This window comes from Chlorocebus sabaeus, chromosome 5 (assembly GCF_047675955.1).
Source record: "Chlorocebus sabaeus isolate Y175 chromosome 5, mChlSab1.0.hap1, whole genome shotgun sequence".
Taxonomy (NCBI): Eukaryota; Metazoa; Chordata; class Mammalia; order Primates; family Cercopithecidae; genus Chlorocebus; species Chlorocebus sabaeus.
This window is the reverse complement of record NC_132908.1, coordinates 66,531,616-66,548,120: the sequence shown is the minus strand read 5'-3', so window position 1 is coordinate 66,548,120 and position 16,505 is coordinate 66,531,616. Positions and strand designations below refer to the sequence as shown.

General features: G+C 40.5%; 1 protein-coding gene across 3 annotated transcripts in view; it reads right to left on the bottom strand.

The window, feature by feature from the left end:
* Window positions 1-15,351, bottom strand: part of NFAT5 (nuclear factor of activated T cells 5) — a 130,337-nt gene extending 114,986 nt beyond the window's left edge. For 2 of the 3 annotated variants that reach the window (XM_007993800.3, XM_007993801.3), the window contains exons 1-2: window positions 15,167-15,351; window positions 13,084-13,137 (exon numbers count right to left, since the gene is read on the bottom strand). In XM_007993800.3, the coding sequence (XP_007991991.1) occupies window positions 13,084-13,137; window positions 15,167-15,239 (127 nt within the window). In that variant the 5' untranslated portion in view covers window positions 15,240-15,351. The remainder of the gene's footprint in view (window positions 1-13,083; window positions 13,138-15,166) is intronic. The other variant, XM_007993802.3, reaches the window with a different exon arrangement.
* Window positions 15,352-16,505: the final 1,154 nt, after the last annotated feature.

Genomic DNA, 16,505 nt, shown 5'->3' with positions numbered 1-16,505 from the left:
GGCGGAGGTTGCAGTGAGCTGAGATCGTGCCACTGCACTCCAGCCTGGGTGACAGAGCTAGACTCTGACTCAAAAAAAAAAAAAAAAAAAAAAGATAGGTACTGACAAAAAATGTGAAAAAATCAGAACTCTCATACACTGCTGGTTAAAATGAAAAAATGGTACAGCCATCATGGAAAGCAGTTTGGCAGTTTCTTAAAAAGTTAAATATAGTTACCATACGACCCAGTAATTCCACTCCTATGTATAGACAGACCCAAGAGAAATGAAAACATCTATCTATACAAAAACTTGTACATGAATGTTCACAGCAGCATTGTTCATGACAGTCAAAATGTAAAAATGACACAAATATTTATCAACTAATGAATGGATAAACAAAATGTGGTATAGCCATAAAATGGAATACTATTCTGCAATAAAAAGGAATGAATTACTGATGCATACTATAACATGGATGAACTTGAAAATATTATCCTAAGTCAAACAAGCCAGTCACTAAAGACCACATATTGTAGGATTCCTTTTACATGAAATGTCTAGAATCAGGCAAATCCATAGAGACAGAAAGTTAACAAATGGTTGCCAGGACCTGAGGGAAGGGGCAAATAGAGAACGACTACTTAATGGGTAGGGGCTTTCTTTGGAGAGATGATAAAAATGTTCTAGAATGTGTAATGATGATGGTTCCACCACATTTGAATATATAAAAACCACTGAATTGCACACTTTAAAATGGTTAAAAATCATTAACTTTAGCGGGGCGCGGTAGCTCATGCCTATAATCCAAGCACTTTGGGAGGCTGAGGCAGGCGGATCAATTGAGGCCGGGAGTTCAAGACCACCCTAGCCAACATAACAAAACCCCACCTCTACTAAAAATACAAAAAATTAGCCTGGTGTGGTGGCACACTCCTGTAGTCCCAGCTACTCAGGTGGCGAGGCACGAGAATCACTTGAACCCGGGAGGCGGAGGTTGCAGTGAGCCAAGATCGCACCACTACATTCCAGCCTGGGCGACAGAGTGAGGCTCTGTCTCAAAAACAAAACAAACAAAATGAACTTTGTTAACTGAATTTTTTCTCAATTTTTTTTAAGAAATGTAATCAGGGCTGGGCGCGGTGGCTCACGCCTGTAATCCCAGCACTTTGGGAGGCAGAGGCGGGCGGATCACAAGGTCAGGAGATCGAGACCACGTTGAAACCCCGTCTCTACTAAAAATACAAAAAATTAGCCAGGCGCGGTAGTGGGGCCTGCAGTCCCAGCTACTCAGGAGGCTGAGGCAGGAGAATGGCGTGAACCCGGGAGGCGAAGCTCACAGTGAGCCAATATCGCGCCACTGTACTCCAGCCTGGGGGACACAGTGAGACTCGGTCTCAAAAAAAAAAAAAAAAGAAATGTAATCAGGACCTAGGTTTTAAGAATTTGGATTTCAGACGGGCGCGGCAGCTCATGCCTGTAATCCCAGCTCTTTGGGAGGCCGAGGCAGGCAGATCACGAGGTCAGGAAATCCAGACCATCCTGGTCAACACGGTGAAACCCCTTCTCTACTAAAAAAAATACAAAAAATTAGCCGGGCGTGGTGGCGGGCGCCTGTAATCGCAGCTACATGGGAGGGAGAGGCAGAGTTCATGTGAGCCAAGATCACACCACTGCACTCCAGCCTGGGCAACAAGAGCAAGACTCTGTCTCAAAAAAAAAAAAAAAAAAGAATTTGGATTTCATCCTAAAGCCCGTGGATACTAGTAAAGGATTATTTAGGCAAGTGATAAGTTTGGATTTGTATTTTAGGAAGATAAACCCTGCGCAACATAGTGCTATAAATGCCTAAACTTTTTTTTTTTTTTTAAGTTTTTTAAGTTTCGCTCGTCACCCAGGCTGGAGTGCAGTGGCAAGATCTTGGCTTACCGCAACCTCCATCTCCTGGGTTCAAGCATTTCTCCTGCCTCAGCCTCCTGAATAGCTGGGACTACAGGCACACACCACCACGCCCAGCTAATGTTTTTGTATTTTTTAGTGGAGACGCAGTTTCACCGTATTGCCCAGGCTGGTCTTGAACTCCTGATCTCAGGTGATCCACCCACCATGGCCTCCCAAAGTGCTGGGATTACAGGCAGGAGCCACCTCGCCCAGCCCTAAACTTTTAATATGTAATTATATATTACATATTTAATTACATATTAAAATACACATTAAATTAAAATACATATTACATTAAAATATTACATTAAAAGACTTATTACATTAAGTATATGAATGTAATTACATTACATATTAAAATACATATTCCATTAAAATATATATTACACTAATACGTAATGTAATGTAAATGTAGCAACACTTGAGTTGTTCTGAAGCTTATGCTAATAAAATCCTGGTTTCTTGCTACATTCTGAGTATGTTTGCCAAGTAATTTTCCTCTGGATACATACTTTTATTTTGCTTATTTAACAAGAACTCATATAGTACTTACTATGTGTCAAGCACCATTCCAAATGCTTTAGAAATATTAACCCATCTAATCCTCGTTACAGTTCTGTAAGTCTACTATCCCTATTTTACAAGAACAAACAGTCACAGAAAGGTTAAGTAACTTACCTAAAAATCACACAGCCAGTTAGTAATGCATGTTTTTGAACTGGGTTTTTATTTACAACCCTGATAAATATGTGGGACTTTTGATCTGCCTATTATCATCTTTACCATTTTTAATTTATAAAAATAGCACTTCTGTGCATCTGTTCTCGATTTAGTATGCACTATTATTTTTCTGCGCAGAATCTACAGTGTTAATTCCATCCATCCTTGTGAAGTTTGGTTAAAAAATACTTTCAAGGAAGTGTCTTTTTAGTTTTTATTTACCATAGTTTACACTGTAAGCATGTTATTTGTATTTACTGTAATATAGTGGTAATTTAGTTAACTTAATGACATTCTGCATTTCAACTACTTAATTACCTAATTTTTTTTTAAAAAAAGCAATAATTAGTTTTTTAAAGAATTAAGTAGTCATTTTATCCAAAGCATCTATAATTCAAATATTACATATAAATTCTCATCCCGTACTCAATATTAAAGGCAAAAATTAAGAAAATGAAAGATTCTTTAAAAATAATTATAAAATTACATCAGTGTTTATTTTCCCATCCATTCACCCGATGTTAGCCCAATATTCTAGAGAATATAATTTAATAATAGACACAAAAAAAGAATACAGAAAAATGTCTTGGAGTTCACAATATAATTTTATTAAAACTTATGGCCAGGTACAGTGGCTTGTGCCTGTAATCCAAGTACTTTGGGAGGCTGAGGCAGGCAGATCATGAGGTCAGGAGTTCGAGACCAGTCCGGCCAATATGGTGAAACCTTGTCTCTGCTAAAAATATAAAAAGTTAGCCAGGTGTGGTGGCGCAGGCCTGTAGTCCTAGCTACTTGGGAGGCTGAAGCAGGAGAATCACTTGAGCCTGGGAGGCGGAGGTTGCAGGGAGCTGAGATCATGCCACTCCACTCAAGCCTGGGCAACAGAGTGAGACTCTGGCTCAAAAAAAAAAAAAAAAAACTTATTCAGATTAAACTTTTATAGTGTTTCTAAAGTTCTTACAGATGTCAATTAACAAGGTGTTTAGAAGTTGAATATTGACATTTGGGAACATTAATTTATCATTCATTCCATTTTACCGTATTTTTTTCAAGTAAAATCTTTGTTTCAGTGTTTCAGAATGACAATCCAACAAGTTGCTACTTATTGGAGAAAAGAAAAACATTAACAAATTCACAACTCCATTGTAAAGGATAGCTATTTGTTGGCTTAAGTCTATGTCTGGCTTATGGTCACTGCCATAGGACACACTTAAACATGTGTTTTATTGACTTAGATGATAGTAATGAAAACTTTAATTCAAACAAATAATTTGAGTTATGTAATCAGTCTTCTACCAACAAATACTTAAGTCTTCTATTGCATTGCTAATAAAAGCATGTTAATGCCTAATGTCTCAAACTAGCTATACAGAATACAGTATATGTATGATTATGGGCACATCTGAATTTTACTCAAAATTAATGTTTATGATACATAGTTAAACACAAGATAGTACTCACTTGTAAGGGACCAAAAACTCACATTCTGCTTTCACCTTTATGCTTAACTGTAGAAACTATATATCAGAGTACAGTTGTCCCTTGGTATCTGTTGGAGATGGGTTGCAGGACTTCCCACAAAATTTTCGGATGCTCAAGTCCCTAATATAAAATGGTTTTGTATTTGCATATAACCTATGCACATCCTCCTATATACTTTAAAACATCTCTAGATTACTTCTACCTAATACAACATAGGTGCTACATAAATAAATAGCTGTTATACTGCATCATTTAGGGAATAAGAACAAGAAAAAGAAGTCTGTACATGTTCAGTACAGGTAAAAAAAAAATCTTTTTTTTTTGAGACATGGTCTCACTGTCACCCAGGCTGCAGGGCAGTGGCACGATCTCTGCTCACTGCATCCTCTACCACCTTGGTTCAAGTGATCCTCCCACCTCTGCTTCCCAAAATAGCAAAATATCACTATTCATATAGCTTACATTAATACTATTTCTTCTGTTGCCCAGGCTGGAGTGCAGTGGCAGAATATATATAACCCATATCCTTTATAGAAGTATCGAAGTGCACCCATTTTAAATGTTCCATGACTTTTTTAAAAAGTATGTATGTTTGTGTAATCACCATGGTCAAGACGAGAACATTTCAATCATTTGGTAAAGCTACCTTTTGGTCCGCTGTAGTTAATTCTGCCCACTCCAGCCCCAGACAACTACTGATCTGCTTTTTCTTACCATAGATTAGGTTTGTCTTTTAAAGAATCTCACATAAATAGGTCTAAACAGTGTGTACTCTTTACCTTTTTGTTGTCATTCAATGACCACAACCTTCTAAAAGGGAACACGGTATTTTAAAAACTGGGTATAAAGGTAAAAAATTGTTTGTTCCTTTATAGATTCCTGTATTATTCTATAATACAGCCAAGCATATATTTTTCATATATATACACAAGTATAGGCTACTTAGCCATAATAGTGTTGTTTATTCATTCACTCAAGATGAATTTACACATAGGTTCTGGCCCATGTTGCTTACAGCTTATTAGAAGAGACTAAACTACAGGGGGAGGGTTAACTTCTAAACTACAATTTACAATAGCAAACCTCCTTTATAGAGGCTTGTTTTTCAGAAGAAGGGAAATAGAGAAAGGATACAAGATGTGATAGCAGAACAACAAAATGTATAGACTATCATGAGAAAATGGATACATGGGGTGAAAGGGGCAGATTAAAAAAGACAAAGCGGAAAGAACCAAAGTAAAATAATAAGGGCTCTATGCAAAATACCACTATTCATATAGCTCATATTAGTACTATTTCTTCTGTTGCTCATCTCTTCTTGAATTTACTTTGTGTCTGAAACATATTAGCAGAAATAGGGAACAATGGCATCCATTGATGTTTCCATAAAACTCCTGCCAAATAAATCAAGAGCCCCATGGCACCTTCATTTCTAAAGTAATTCTCCTTAGGTGGTGGCTTCTGCTTAGCCTTCTCCTACTTTTCACTTCTGAGTCCCATCATCAGCCAGGATAGAGGTGTTTCTCGACCTCCTGGGCTCATGTGATCCTCTCACCTCAGTCTGCCTCCCAAGTAGCTGGGACAACAGGTGCATATCACCATCCTCGGCTAATTTTTGTAGAGAGGGGGTTTCGCTACGTTGCCTAGGCTGATCTCAAACTCCTGAGTTCAAGTGATCCCTCACCTCAGCCTCCCAAAGTGCTGGGATTACAGGCGGGAGCCACTGAGCTAGGCCAGCATAGGTGTTTTGATCAGCCATCTGCTTCATCTAAATGTTAAAGACACTCACCAAAGTCAGACAATGATTTGCTAATTTGGAGTGTCAAAATCTTCCCCAAAAGGGTCATAATCATATTCTTTATGAATTTTTGTATGTGGCTTATAAAATTTGTCTCATTACTTTATGGAAGCTGCTTAGCTAAAGAATCCTACACAAAGCATTCTTTTTATACCATCTGAACAATGGTGTAATCTTATTAAGGCCCAAAGTATAAATGCCAATTTCAAATATTCTTTTTTTTTTTTTTTTTTTGAGACGGAGTCTCACTCTGTCACCCAGGCTGGAGTGCAGTGGTGCGATCTCGGCTCACTGCAAGCTCCAACTGCCAGGTTTACACCATTCTCCTGCCTCAGCCTCTCAAGTAGCTGGGACTACGGGCGCCCGCCACCATGCCCAGCTAATTTTTTGTATTGTTTTAGTAGAGATGGGGTTTAACCCTGTTGGTCAGGATGGTCTCGAACTCCTGATCTTGGGTGATCTGCCTGCCTCAGCCTCCCAAAGTGCTGGGATTACAGGCATGAGCCACTGTGTCTGGCCCATTCTCTTTTATTTTTAATATTTGTGTGGTATATATGTGATCATCATTATTGCTTCCCACCCATGAATGTTTATCCCAGCTACTTGGGAGGCTCTGGCGGGAGAATTGCTTGAACCCGGAAGGCAGAGGTTGCAGTAAGCCAAGATTGTGCCACTGCACTCCAGCCTGGGCGACAGAGCATGACTCCGTTTCAAAACCCCCTCCAAAAAAAGAGAGAAGTATATATTTTTTGAAAGCTATTAAGAACAAATAAAAGTAACTGAACTCTCATGTAACAAATGTTCAGTTCAAATCATTAAATATATATATACTTTATTATATCAAGTTTATTTATATCTGAAAGCTAGATCCATTATCTGTAGTTAACTCATAAGGGAAATCTCTACCTTTCACTCAAGTACATAATTATCACTGGTCTTATACTCTGTTAGTTTATTTAACCTTGACTTTTATTAACACAAAAGCAAAACAAGACACAGGAACTTTTTTTGTGTAACTTGAAATAAAATATTAGCCACAGCAAGAAAAGACAATAATATAAATTAATAAGCAATATTTCTATTGAAAAATGTCTTACCTCTCTAAAGTTAACAGGTCTATATCCTATGCCACTGAATAATCAAGCCTAACTGATCTCTCTGATTAATCTGATCTTTATTTTTTTCTAGTTACTCTTAATATAAAATATAATCTAAGGAGTCAACTTTTTCATATAAAAGTGGCTGTTTTGGCCAGGCGCAGTAGCTCACGCCTATAATCCCAGCACTTTGCGGGGCAGAGGCAGGTGGATCACCTGAGTTTGGGAGTTCGAGACCAGCCTGACCAACATGGAGAAATCCCATCTCTAATAAAAATACAAAATTAGCTGGGTGTGGTGGCGCATGCTTGTAATCCCAGCTACTTGGGAGGCTGAGGCAAGAGAATCGCTTGAACCCACAGGCAGAGGTTGCGGTGAGCTGAGATTGCGCCTGGCACTCCAGCCTAGGCAACAAGAGCGAAACTCTAACTCAAAAAAAAAAAAAAAAAAAAAAAAACACAGCTGTTTTTTATACATAATACTAATCACACTAGGAAATGTTTTTCTGAACTACCACTTTGAAATTTTAGGGGACTCCTGGAATAATTAGAGTCAAGAGTAAATTAAAAGCAGGTCAAGAACCACCTGATTAGAATATGAATTTACGGCAGGGCGCAGTGGCTCATGCCTGTAATCCCAGCACTTTGGGAGGCCGAGGCGGGCGGATCACGAGGTCAGGAGATCGAGACCATCCTGGCTAACATGGTGAAACCCCATCTCTACTAAAATACAAAAAATTAGCCAGGTGTGGTGGCAGGCGCCTGTAGTCCCAGCTACTCGGGAGGCTGAGGCAGGAGAATGGCATGAACCCAGGAGGCAGAGCTTGCAGTGAGCCAAGACCATGTCACTGCACTCCAGTCTGGGCAACAGAGCGAGACTCCGCCTCAGGAAAAAAAAAAAAAAAAGATATGAATTTATATCCTTTTATTTTAAATAAGCAATAGAATTCTAGTATTGAGTGAAAATAATGAAAGCAGAGTTCAGGAGGGGACACAAAAACAGATGGTAAGCAATCAGAGAGATGGATCTAAAGACAAGAAGCTGGGATGAACTAGGTATGAGTTTTGACATGTTTGAACTTCATTACTTCCATAATACTTTTAGTTTACTAGACATAGATCCATAGAGATTATTAGATACTAAACAAGAAAAGAATTCAATAGATTATTTTTCATGTTAAAGGTTTTCAAAAAATCCTTTTCAAAAAGATATCTTCGTACATAAAATATTACAGGCATTTATGATCTAACTATGATATAACAAGGGCCCTAGGAAGATATATAAATCAGAAATATTCTATAAAGTCAATAAAACATTGCTACTATGTTTAGGATTTTCCATTTTTGCACTATAAAGTATAATTCTGGATGGTACCATATCAAATAGATTAGCAGTAGTAAACAAAAAATCATTGTTTATTTTCTCCTCATTGTCATATTTCACATTTTCTTTTAAAAATCTTCTGGTCTTAAATGTTTAATTTAAACAAAGATTGTGGCCAGATGCAGTGGCACATGCCTGTAATCCTAGCACTTTGGAAGGCTGTGGAGGGTGGATCATGAGGTCAAGGGATCAAGACCATCCTGGCCAACATGGTGAAACCCTGTCTCTACTAAAAATACAAAAATTAGCTGGGCATGGTGTCGCGCCTCTGTAGTCCCAGCTACTCAGGAGGCTGAGGCAGGAGAATAACTTAAACTCGGGAGTTCAAGGCGGAGGTTGCAGTGAGCCGAGATCCCGCCACTGCACTCCAGCCTGGCAACAAAGTGAGACTGATAAATAAATAACAAAGATTGTATTAGATCAGCATTTAGGTCTTATTTAACCATTTCTTTCATTTGATACATCATATAATCTCTTAACACATGCTTTTAAAATCATTAAAATTGTTAAATCTATTGTTTATATTTATCTATTTTTCCAATTTGCTTATATTCTTATGTTTCCTATCTATGATTTTTCTATAATCTTATATTTCTCTATTTCTAGAATGATTCATTCAGTTTCATTTCTATCTTAGTTTTTCATTTGTCAAAATGAATAGTTTTCATTATAGAATGTATAACAAATGGCGCCTTTTCTCTGCAGCTGAATTTTTTTCTCAGGCACTTCAAAAAGGAACCCTAGCCTTCTAATTTGAACTTACTAACGGCAAACCATTTTATTTTAAAATATATATATAAACCATGTTCTTTAAAAAAGGAAAATACAAAATAGAATTGAAAAGTAAAAATCTGTGGTGTATACTTTTGTTCAGGATTTTTGTAATACAAGTTACTTTGAATATAATTGTAACAGCATAATTTTTATTTACTTATTTTATTAAGAGTGTCACATGTTAATTATGAGGTTATCAGAAACATCATTTAATGGCCGTGTATTATAACATTAATTAATTAGCCAGGACCCTTATCCCATTGTCAGGCAATTATCACATTAAATTTAAAAAGTGGTTGCAAGAAAGACTAGCACTGTTTTGATAGGAAGGTTAAATGCAAACTCAGTCGAACAGTAGACATTTTGAATCTACTTCTGAAGTTTAATAATACCCAAGTGCAGGCCGGATGTGGTGGCTCACGCCTGTAATCCCAGCACTCTGGGAGGCCAAGGCGGGTGGATCACGAGGTCGAGAGATCGAGACCATCCTGGCTAATACAGTGAAACCCTGTCTCTACTAAAAAATACAAAAAAAATTAGCCAGGTGTGGTGACAGTTGCCTGTAGTCCCTGCTACTCGGGAGGCCGAGACAGGAGAATGGTGTGAACCCAGGAGACAGAGCTTGCACTGAGCCGAGATCATGCCACTGCACTCCAAGCCTGGGCAACAGAGCGAAGACTCCGTCTCAAAATAAATAAATTAATTAATAATAATAATAATACCCAAATGCAGGTTTTCCAACCTGTTTCCCCCCCAAAAAAAATTAAATTTGGAAAAGATACATTCTATAAAAAAAAAAAATTATATCACACCAATTACTTAAATTCCCCTCACTCTGGGTCAAGTTTTTAAATACTATTAATAGATGAAAATCTAGACCACTGATGTAAAACATGTATACATAAATATTACTACACAGAACTTGATAGCATATACCATTGGTAGTTAGTACAGCATAGTAGTTAAGAGCCTAGGCTAAAGTGAGACTATGTGGGTTGGAATCCTGGTTCTACAATTTACTAGCTTGCGACTCTGGGTGAGTTACTGAAGCTCCCTATGCCTTCAACTGCTCATCTCTAAAGTGGGATAATAATAACCATCTCAAAAGGTAGTCAGGAGAATTCACTGAGTTCTTATTTTTTTGTTTGTTTGCTTTTTGTTTTTTGCTTTTTTTGAGACAGAGTCTCACTCTGTCACCCAGGCTGGAGTTCAGTGGAGTGATCTCGGCTCACCACAACCTCCGCCTCCCAGGTTCAAGGGATTCTCCTGCCTCAGCATCCTGAGTAGTTGGTATTACAGGTGTGTGCCACCATGCCTGGCTAATTTTTTTGTGTGTATTTTTAGTAGAGATGGGGTTTTACCATGTTAGCCAGGCTGGTCTCAAACTCCTGACCTCAAGCGATCTGCCCGCCTTAGGAGTTCTTATTTGTAAAGTTTCTTGGCACACAGTAAGCACTCTATAGCTAGCATTTAGTTGTTTAAAATTGTTTAACTTTAGCTAACATTTACTGAGCACTTACTATGTGCTAAATTAAATGCTTTACATGAATTTGCCTCAAATAATCTTCACAAAAACCTAGGATGAGGTACTGTTATTGCTCCCATTTAAAGATGAGAAAACTGAAGCAAAAAAGATTAAATTATTAGGCCAAGGCCATGCAAGTAAATGTCAGAGCAATAATTTGAACTCAAATCTAGCAGCATGGCCTACAATTTTAACATGGGTTATAGAATACACTATATACTAGAAGCAGTAGCCTCCTGCAGTACTCCATTTTGAAAAGAGGGCAGGAGAGTCACAAGAGACTTTGCTGAAATAAACTAGAATATTCCAAGAAATAATTTATAAACTATTTCTTGGAATAAAATAGAGTAATTAAAAATTAATATAAGAAATAACTCACTGTCATACAGAAATATTTATATATGAAGTGATATGATGCTTGATATTTGTTTTAAAATAATCCAGCTTGGGAGAGAAGAAGGGATAAAAGAAACAAGATTAGATTGATAATGGTGAAACTGTGGTGATAGGTATATAGGGGTTCATTATTTTATTCTCTCTACTTTATATATTCTTTAAAATGTCAATAACAAAAAAGAAATAGCAACAAGGTGGCAGAGATTAGACACTTCATTACAGAAGCAAACAACTTCTTTAAGACTCCCTATCTCAAAAAATTTTAAAGGACATGACATAATTGATACTTATACATGTTATATGTTATATATAATTTCCAAAAGGGTAGCCTTACTTTAAATAATTGAGAATCCTCTTAACTAAAATGAGAAATTAACAAAAGTATTTAGGCATAAACATGTAAATAAACATGCTAAATGGTTGTATTTCCATCAGCTCACTAAAAATATTTGCTTAAATAATTAACACTCATTTTTTTTTCATGTCTTTCTCCTCCCTGATCATCTCTATGATTATGACACTCTATGGTTTGTTGCCCAGGAAATGGGATGGGTTTGTACAGACAAATATGTCTCTACAACATGGTCACAAATTGAATACGAATAAAAATCAGAAATCTGCTTCGCTAAGAAACACTGCTAAAAATTTCTCACTTCTAATTGTAGTTTTAAAAATATTTGATTTTCATACTAATTTGTATCTATGGGCTGCTTACATGTACAAAACAAATATAACCAATTATTAATTTGAGAACATTTTATATGCTCTAAATTATACTGTTAAAAAAATTTAGCTGATACTAAAGGAAAAAACTAACATTAATTAAGCTAGACACTATACTAGGCAATTTAATACACATTGGCTCACTAAATTTAAGAGACAGCTACATTTTAACAGGAAGAATATTAAAGTTTAGAGAGGTAAAATCCCTTGCCCAAAGTCATAGAACTAATAAGTAGCTAAGTTGGTATTCAAATTTAAGCTCAACTACAAAACCCACTTTCCCCCCACTATCCCAGACTACCTCCATGGGAGGCAAAAATCTTCTCAAGTCAAACTTAAATATTTAGGGCCTTTTTAAAGTAGACCATAAAATGTTTGTTACTGGTTACATGTGTATTTCACGATGGCCGCTTGGCTCTGGATAAAGAACACTAACTCAAATGCAGAAAGTATTATTTCTTCTACTGTGAGACTTTTTTTACCTTTTTTTTTTTTTTTTCTTTGGTTTCTTAATTTCAGCCTTAGTTTCTTTTCTCTACAATGGGGAAATTAATATCTTTGCTGTCCAATTCCAGAATTATAAAGATTTAAAGATGATATATGTGAAATCACTTCAAAATCTACAAAAACACAGAATATTTTGTCTTAAAATGTTATAACACACACACACACACAAAGCCAAAAGTTGTCTAAAGTAAGTGTAAGCTGTTTAATCTACAATCATTTCCAGAACTTTCTAAAACCCATTCTTCTAAGCACAGCTCAATCATAATCGCTATTACTTGGCTTTCCTTACCCTTAAGTATAATTCAGTAGTAATGGCATCAATGATTTTGCAATAAATAATTAACATATCATTTTGAAATGCTCAGCATATAAATGTTCTAAATTCTGAATTTTCAAACTAATTATGTGTTTGGTGTCACTCTTTTATATTCATGTTAATGTTTGGGCCTTTTCACATTCTATTTTGTGTATAAAAAGCTAAAATGAAGGTCTGGAATTCTAAAGTAGAACACTCAACACATATTTTAAAATGATTTTTTTTCCATGTTTCTCAAAGCAGATATAATAGCCAACAAGCACATCAAACGCAGCAACAAAATCCATTGAAACATTCAGCTGCTCTAAAAGAAGGATCAGACTCTTTAGGAGAAAACGACATTGTGTGAGTTTGCAAAGTTTCATACTTTCCCATTTAAACTCCATTTCAGAGAAACCTTTGCATACTAACACAATATGCTTTAAAATGGTACTTTGCTGACCTTCCAATAGTCCAGCTCTATGAAAATTCTGTGATGGGTGTAACTTCAGAGAATCTGAAAAACACAAAAAGCATTAGGTACTTTTTATGCTGAATGAGGAAAAAAATGCCAAGGATAGCATACATCTCTTATATAACGGCAATGTGTGTATATATATATATTTTGTGGGGGGGGGAGGGGACGGAGTTTCGTTCTTGTTGCTCAGGCTGGAGTGCAATGGCAGGATCTCAGCTCACCACAACCTCCGTCTCCCAGGTTCAAGCGGTTCTCCTGCCTCAGCCTCCCGAGTAGCTGGGATTACAGGCATGCGCCACCACGCCCAGCTAATTTTGTATTTTTAGTAGTGACGGGGTTTCTCCATGTTGGTCAGGCTGGTCTTGAACTCCCAATCTCAGGTGATCCAACTGCCTCGGCCTCCCAAAGTACCGGGAATAAAGGCACGAGCCACCGCGCCCGGCCAACTGCAATGTATTTTTAAGCGCCAAAGCCCATATTTGTGAATATATTCCCCGCAAAAGAGGCTGAATTGTCTCTATATTGGACTCTAAGCTAAACTTAGATTTTCATAAAGTATGTTTCATGGAAAATTATCTGATGATTACTGCCCAAATGGTGTTAATGTCTTGACTATTTTTAGCATTCAATTCTAACACATTAGCCCTGCTTTAAGAATCATCTCTTGACATGCCTTTTTTTTTTTTTTTTTGACATTCAAAACTACAATATTTCTAAAGTACTTCAGGTAATGTTGCCCGGAAAACATCCTACAGGATGGTGGCCGCCAACTAAAGTCACTGGAGCAACAGACAGTGGCTACAGTTACTAAGTAGGACTCTGTGTACAAAATCAACGGTCAGTCTGTAAAGTCCAGTACCTTTCAGAGTAAACCATCTCACTCTGATTCACTTAAACAATTCAGATACACTGGTATGAAGGTGAAGTCCCTTTTTTGGAGGGGGTGGAATAAGCAAACGGATGGATACATCAAACCAAAAGCAGAAGAAACACCTACATTTTTTTTCTTCATACGCTGAAATGAATAGTTAACAACCCAATTACGTCTTTTGCCCCCTCCCGGTGGTTTAAAAAGCGGTGAAGAGCGCAGTGGGAGCATTTTGGTTTTGATGCCCCTTGCACAGGGAACCTGTTCTGACACATTCTTGTGGTGTCCAGTATAGGAATTTCACCTGAGATCTGCTCCAGTGCTAATATTTCAGATGCTGGGAATCCCCTGCAGGCCTTAGCCAAAAGAGTTCTTAAATGAAAAATCTCTGTCCTGAGCTCCCTCCTGCAACCAGGCTTTGAACAGAAAAGCAGAGAAAATTCTCAAAGGACAGCGTCTGTGCCTGGGCTGGTCCTCCTGGGAGAGGAGAGGAATAAAACCAATCCAGAGAGGGCACCCCCATCTTTGTAAAGGAGAAGGGAGAAGTAATTAGAATGCCACGGAGGTGGGAAGAAAAAAAAAAAAGGAAAATTCGGGCCCTTTCCAGCAAGAAGATGACGAGGAAAGGAAGAACGCCTGGTCGAGGGGGGCTGTCCCAACATGGGGAGGGAGTGGACTAGGCCGGAGGGAGAGGGGGTGGAACGACGGCGCACAAACAAGCTGGAAGGGGAGGAAAATGGTGACCCTGCACCCAGAACCGGCTCCAGGCCACGCCGCCCGCTTGGGGGCAACTTTGCTGGGGAGGAGGGTGCCGGTAAGAGAAGACGCGGCGACCCGATCGCGGTGGCCCCAAAGCGGGGCCCAGTCTGGGGCCATCCCCGAGCCCGGGAGGCCGGGGCCGGCTGTTCGCGGAGCCTGGCGGGGCCGGACGGGCTGAGAGCGGCTGGGAGCGACCGATGCCGCAGAGCCCCGGGGGCCGACGGAATCTGGGGCCCGAGCGGCCGGCGGCTCCGCGGGGGAGGGGCCGCCACTGCTCCGCCCGCCCCCTCCACCGTCACCCAGACCCCTTCGGCCTCTGCCCGCTCCGGCCAGAGAAGCCAGCGGGATCGCGGCTCAGCGGCCCCGGGCTCCGACGGGGACCCCTCGCCTTCCCCGGCCCTGTCTCCCCGCCCCCACGCCCCACCCCCCAGCCTGACTCACCTCGCGAGTACAGGGACTTGGGCGATTCCAGGTCTAGGTCCGCGCTGAGCAATGAGATGAAGTCCGAGGGCATCGCAGCTCGACCCAGCCCGGCCCGAGGGCAGCGGGAGGGGGGGGAGCGGCGGTGGCGGCGGCACCTCCTCTCCGAGACCGCGGGCACCGAACCGGGGGCGACGAGGCGAGGGCGGCCGCAGCTGCCTCCTCCTCGAGGGTAGTGACTTCCACCGGGCCGAGGACCGAGGAAACGATGGCGAGGTGGAGGGTGAACTCCACGGGGACTGATTCTCGGTGGCCAGGAGAGGGTTCAGGGCGGGGAAGGGGAAGGGAGAGAGCCAAAGGGTCCGTTTCGTGCTTCTCCTCAGCGAAAACTGACGGTCGCCGCCACCGCCGCCGCCGCTGACAGGAATCTGAGCCCCGCCCCCCGTGGGGCACGGCGCAGGCGCGGAGGGGGGGCGCCCGGGAGCGCGGAAGAGCCGCGGCGGCCCCCGGAGGGCGGGGAGGCGCGCCAGGGAACAGCAGCAACAAGGGCCTCGCTTCCTGCCGCCGCGGCCCGGGTTGCTGTTCCCGAGCCGGGGAAGGGCCCGGCTGCCAGAGTGGGAGGGAGGGAGGCTGGGAGGTGGCCGCGCGCTGGGGCCCCGGGGAGGGAAAAGGTATTTGCAACGACCTGGTGGCGGCGAGCCTGAGGCGGCCAGCCCCGCGCCGCACCGAGCGCAGGAGACAGAGCCGGGGGAAGCGAAGTGTCTGCGCGAGCCGGGGACGGACCCCAGAGGCCGGCTATGGACCGGCCTGGCTGGCCCAGGGTCTCGCAGGGGGCCGGAGTGTCATCGCCCGGACAGCCACCAACCCTTTGGGGTTTTCATAGCAGTGTCTACAAAGGGACTGTCAAACCCATTTCTTAATTAGGAAATGGCAAACGGTATCCCAAAAACCTCGAGTTATTGATTTTTAATTAAAGTACTTTCTCCCCCAACACTCCCCTCCCACCTTTGGAGACTGACATTTTTTTTTAGAAAACGATCTCTCTGATTGTGCTGGGGCATCCGGGTTATTCGGAGTGGGACATAGAACACAATTAAAAAATTGGATCATGTGAATCCACCTGGCTGTTTTAGAGGAAAAATAAAAAGTAAAAAGCAAACCTTAGCGCTACTTATTCAAACAGTTTTTCTTTTTTCTTTTTTTTAACTTTTGTATTAGGCAAGGATGGAGGAAGAACGCGTTTAATTGAGTTTTTGCTCTTGCTCTTTTGTTCGTGGAGCCAAAAGTTTCCGTTGCAAAAATTTAAAATCCTCACCCACACCGCAGAGCGTTTCCTGATTCTAATAGACTTCTGAGAAAT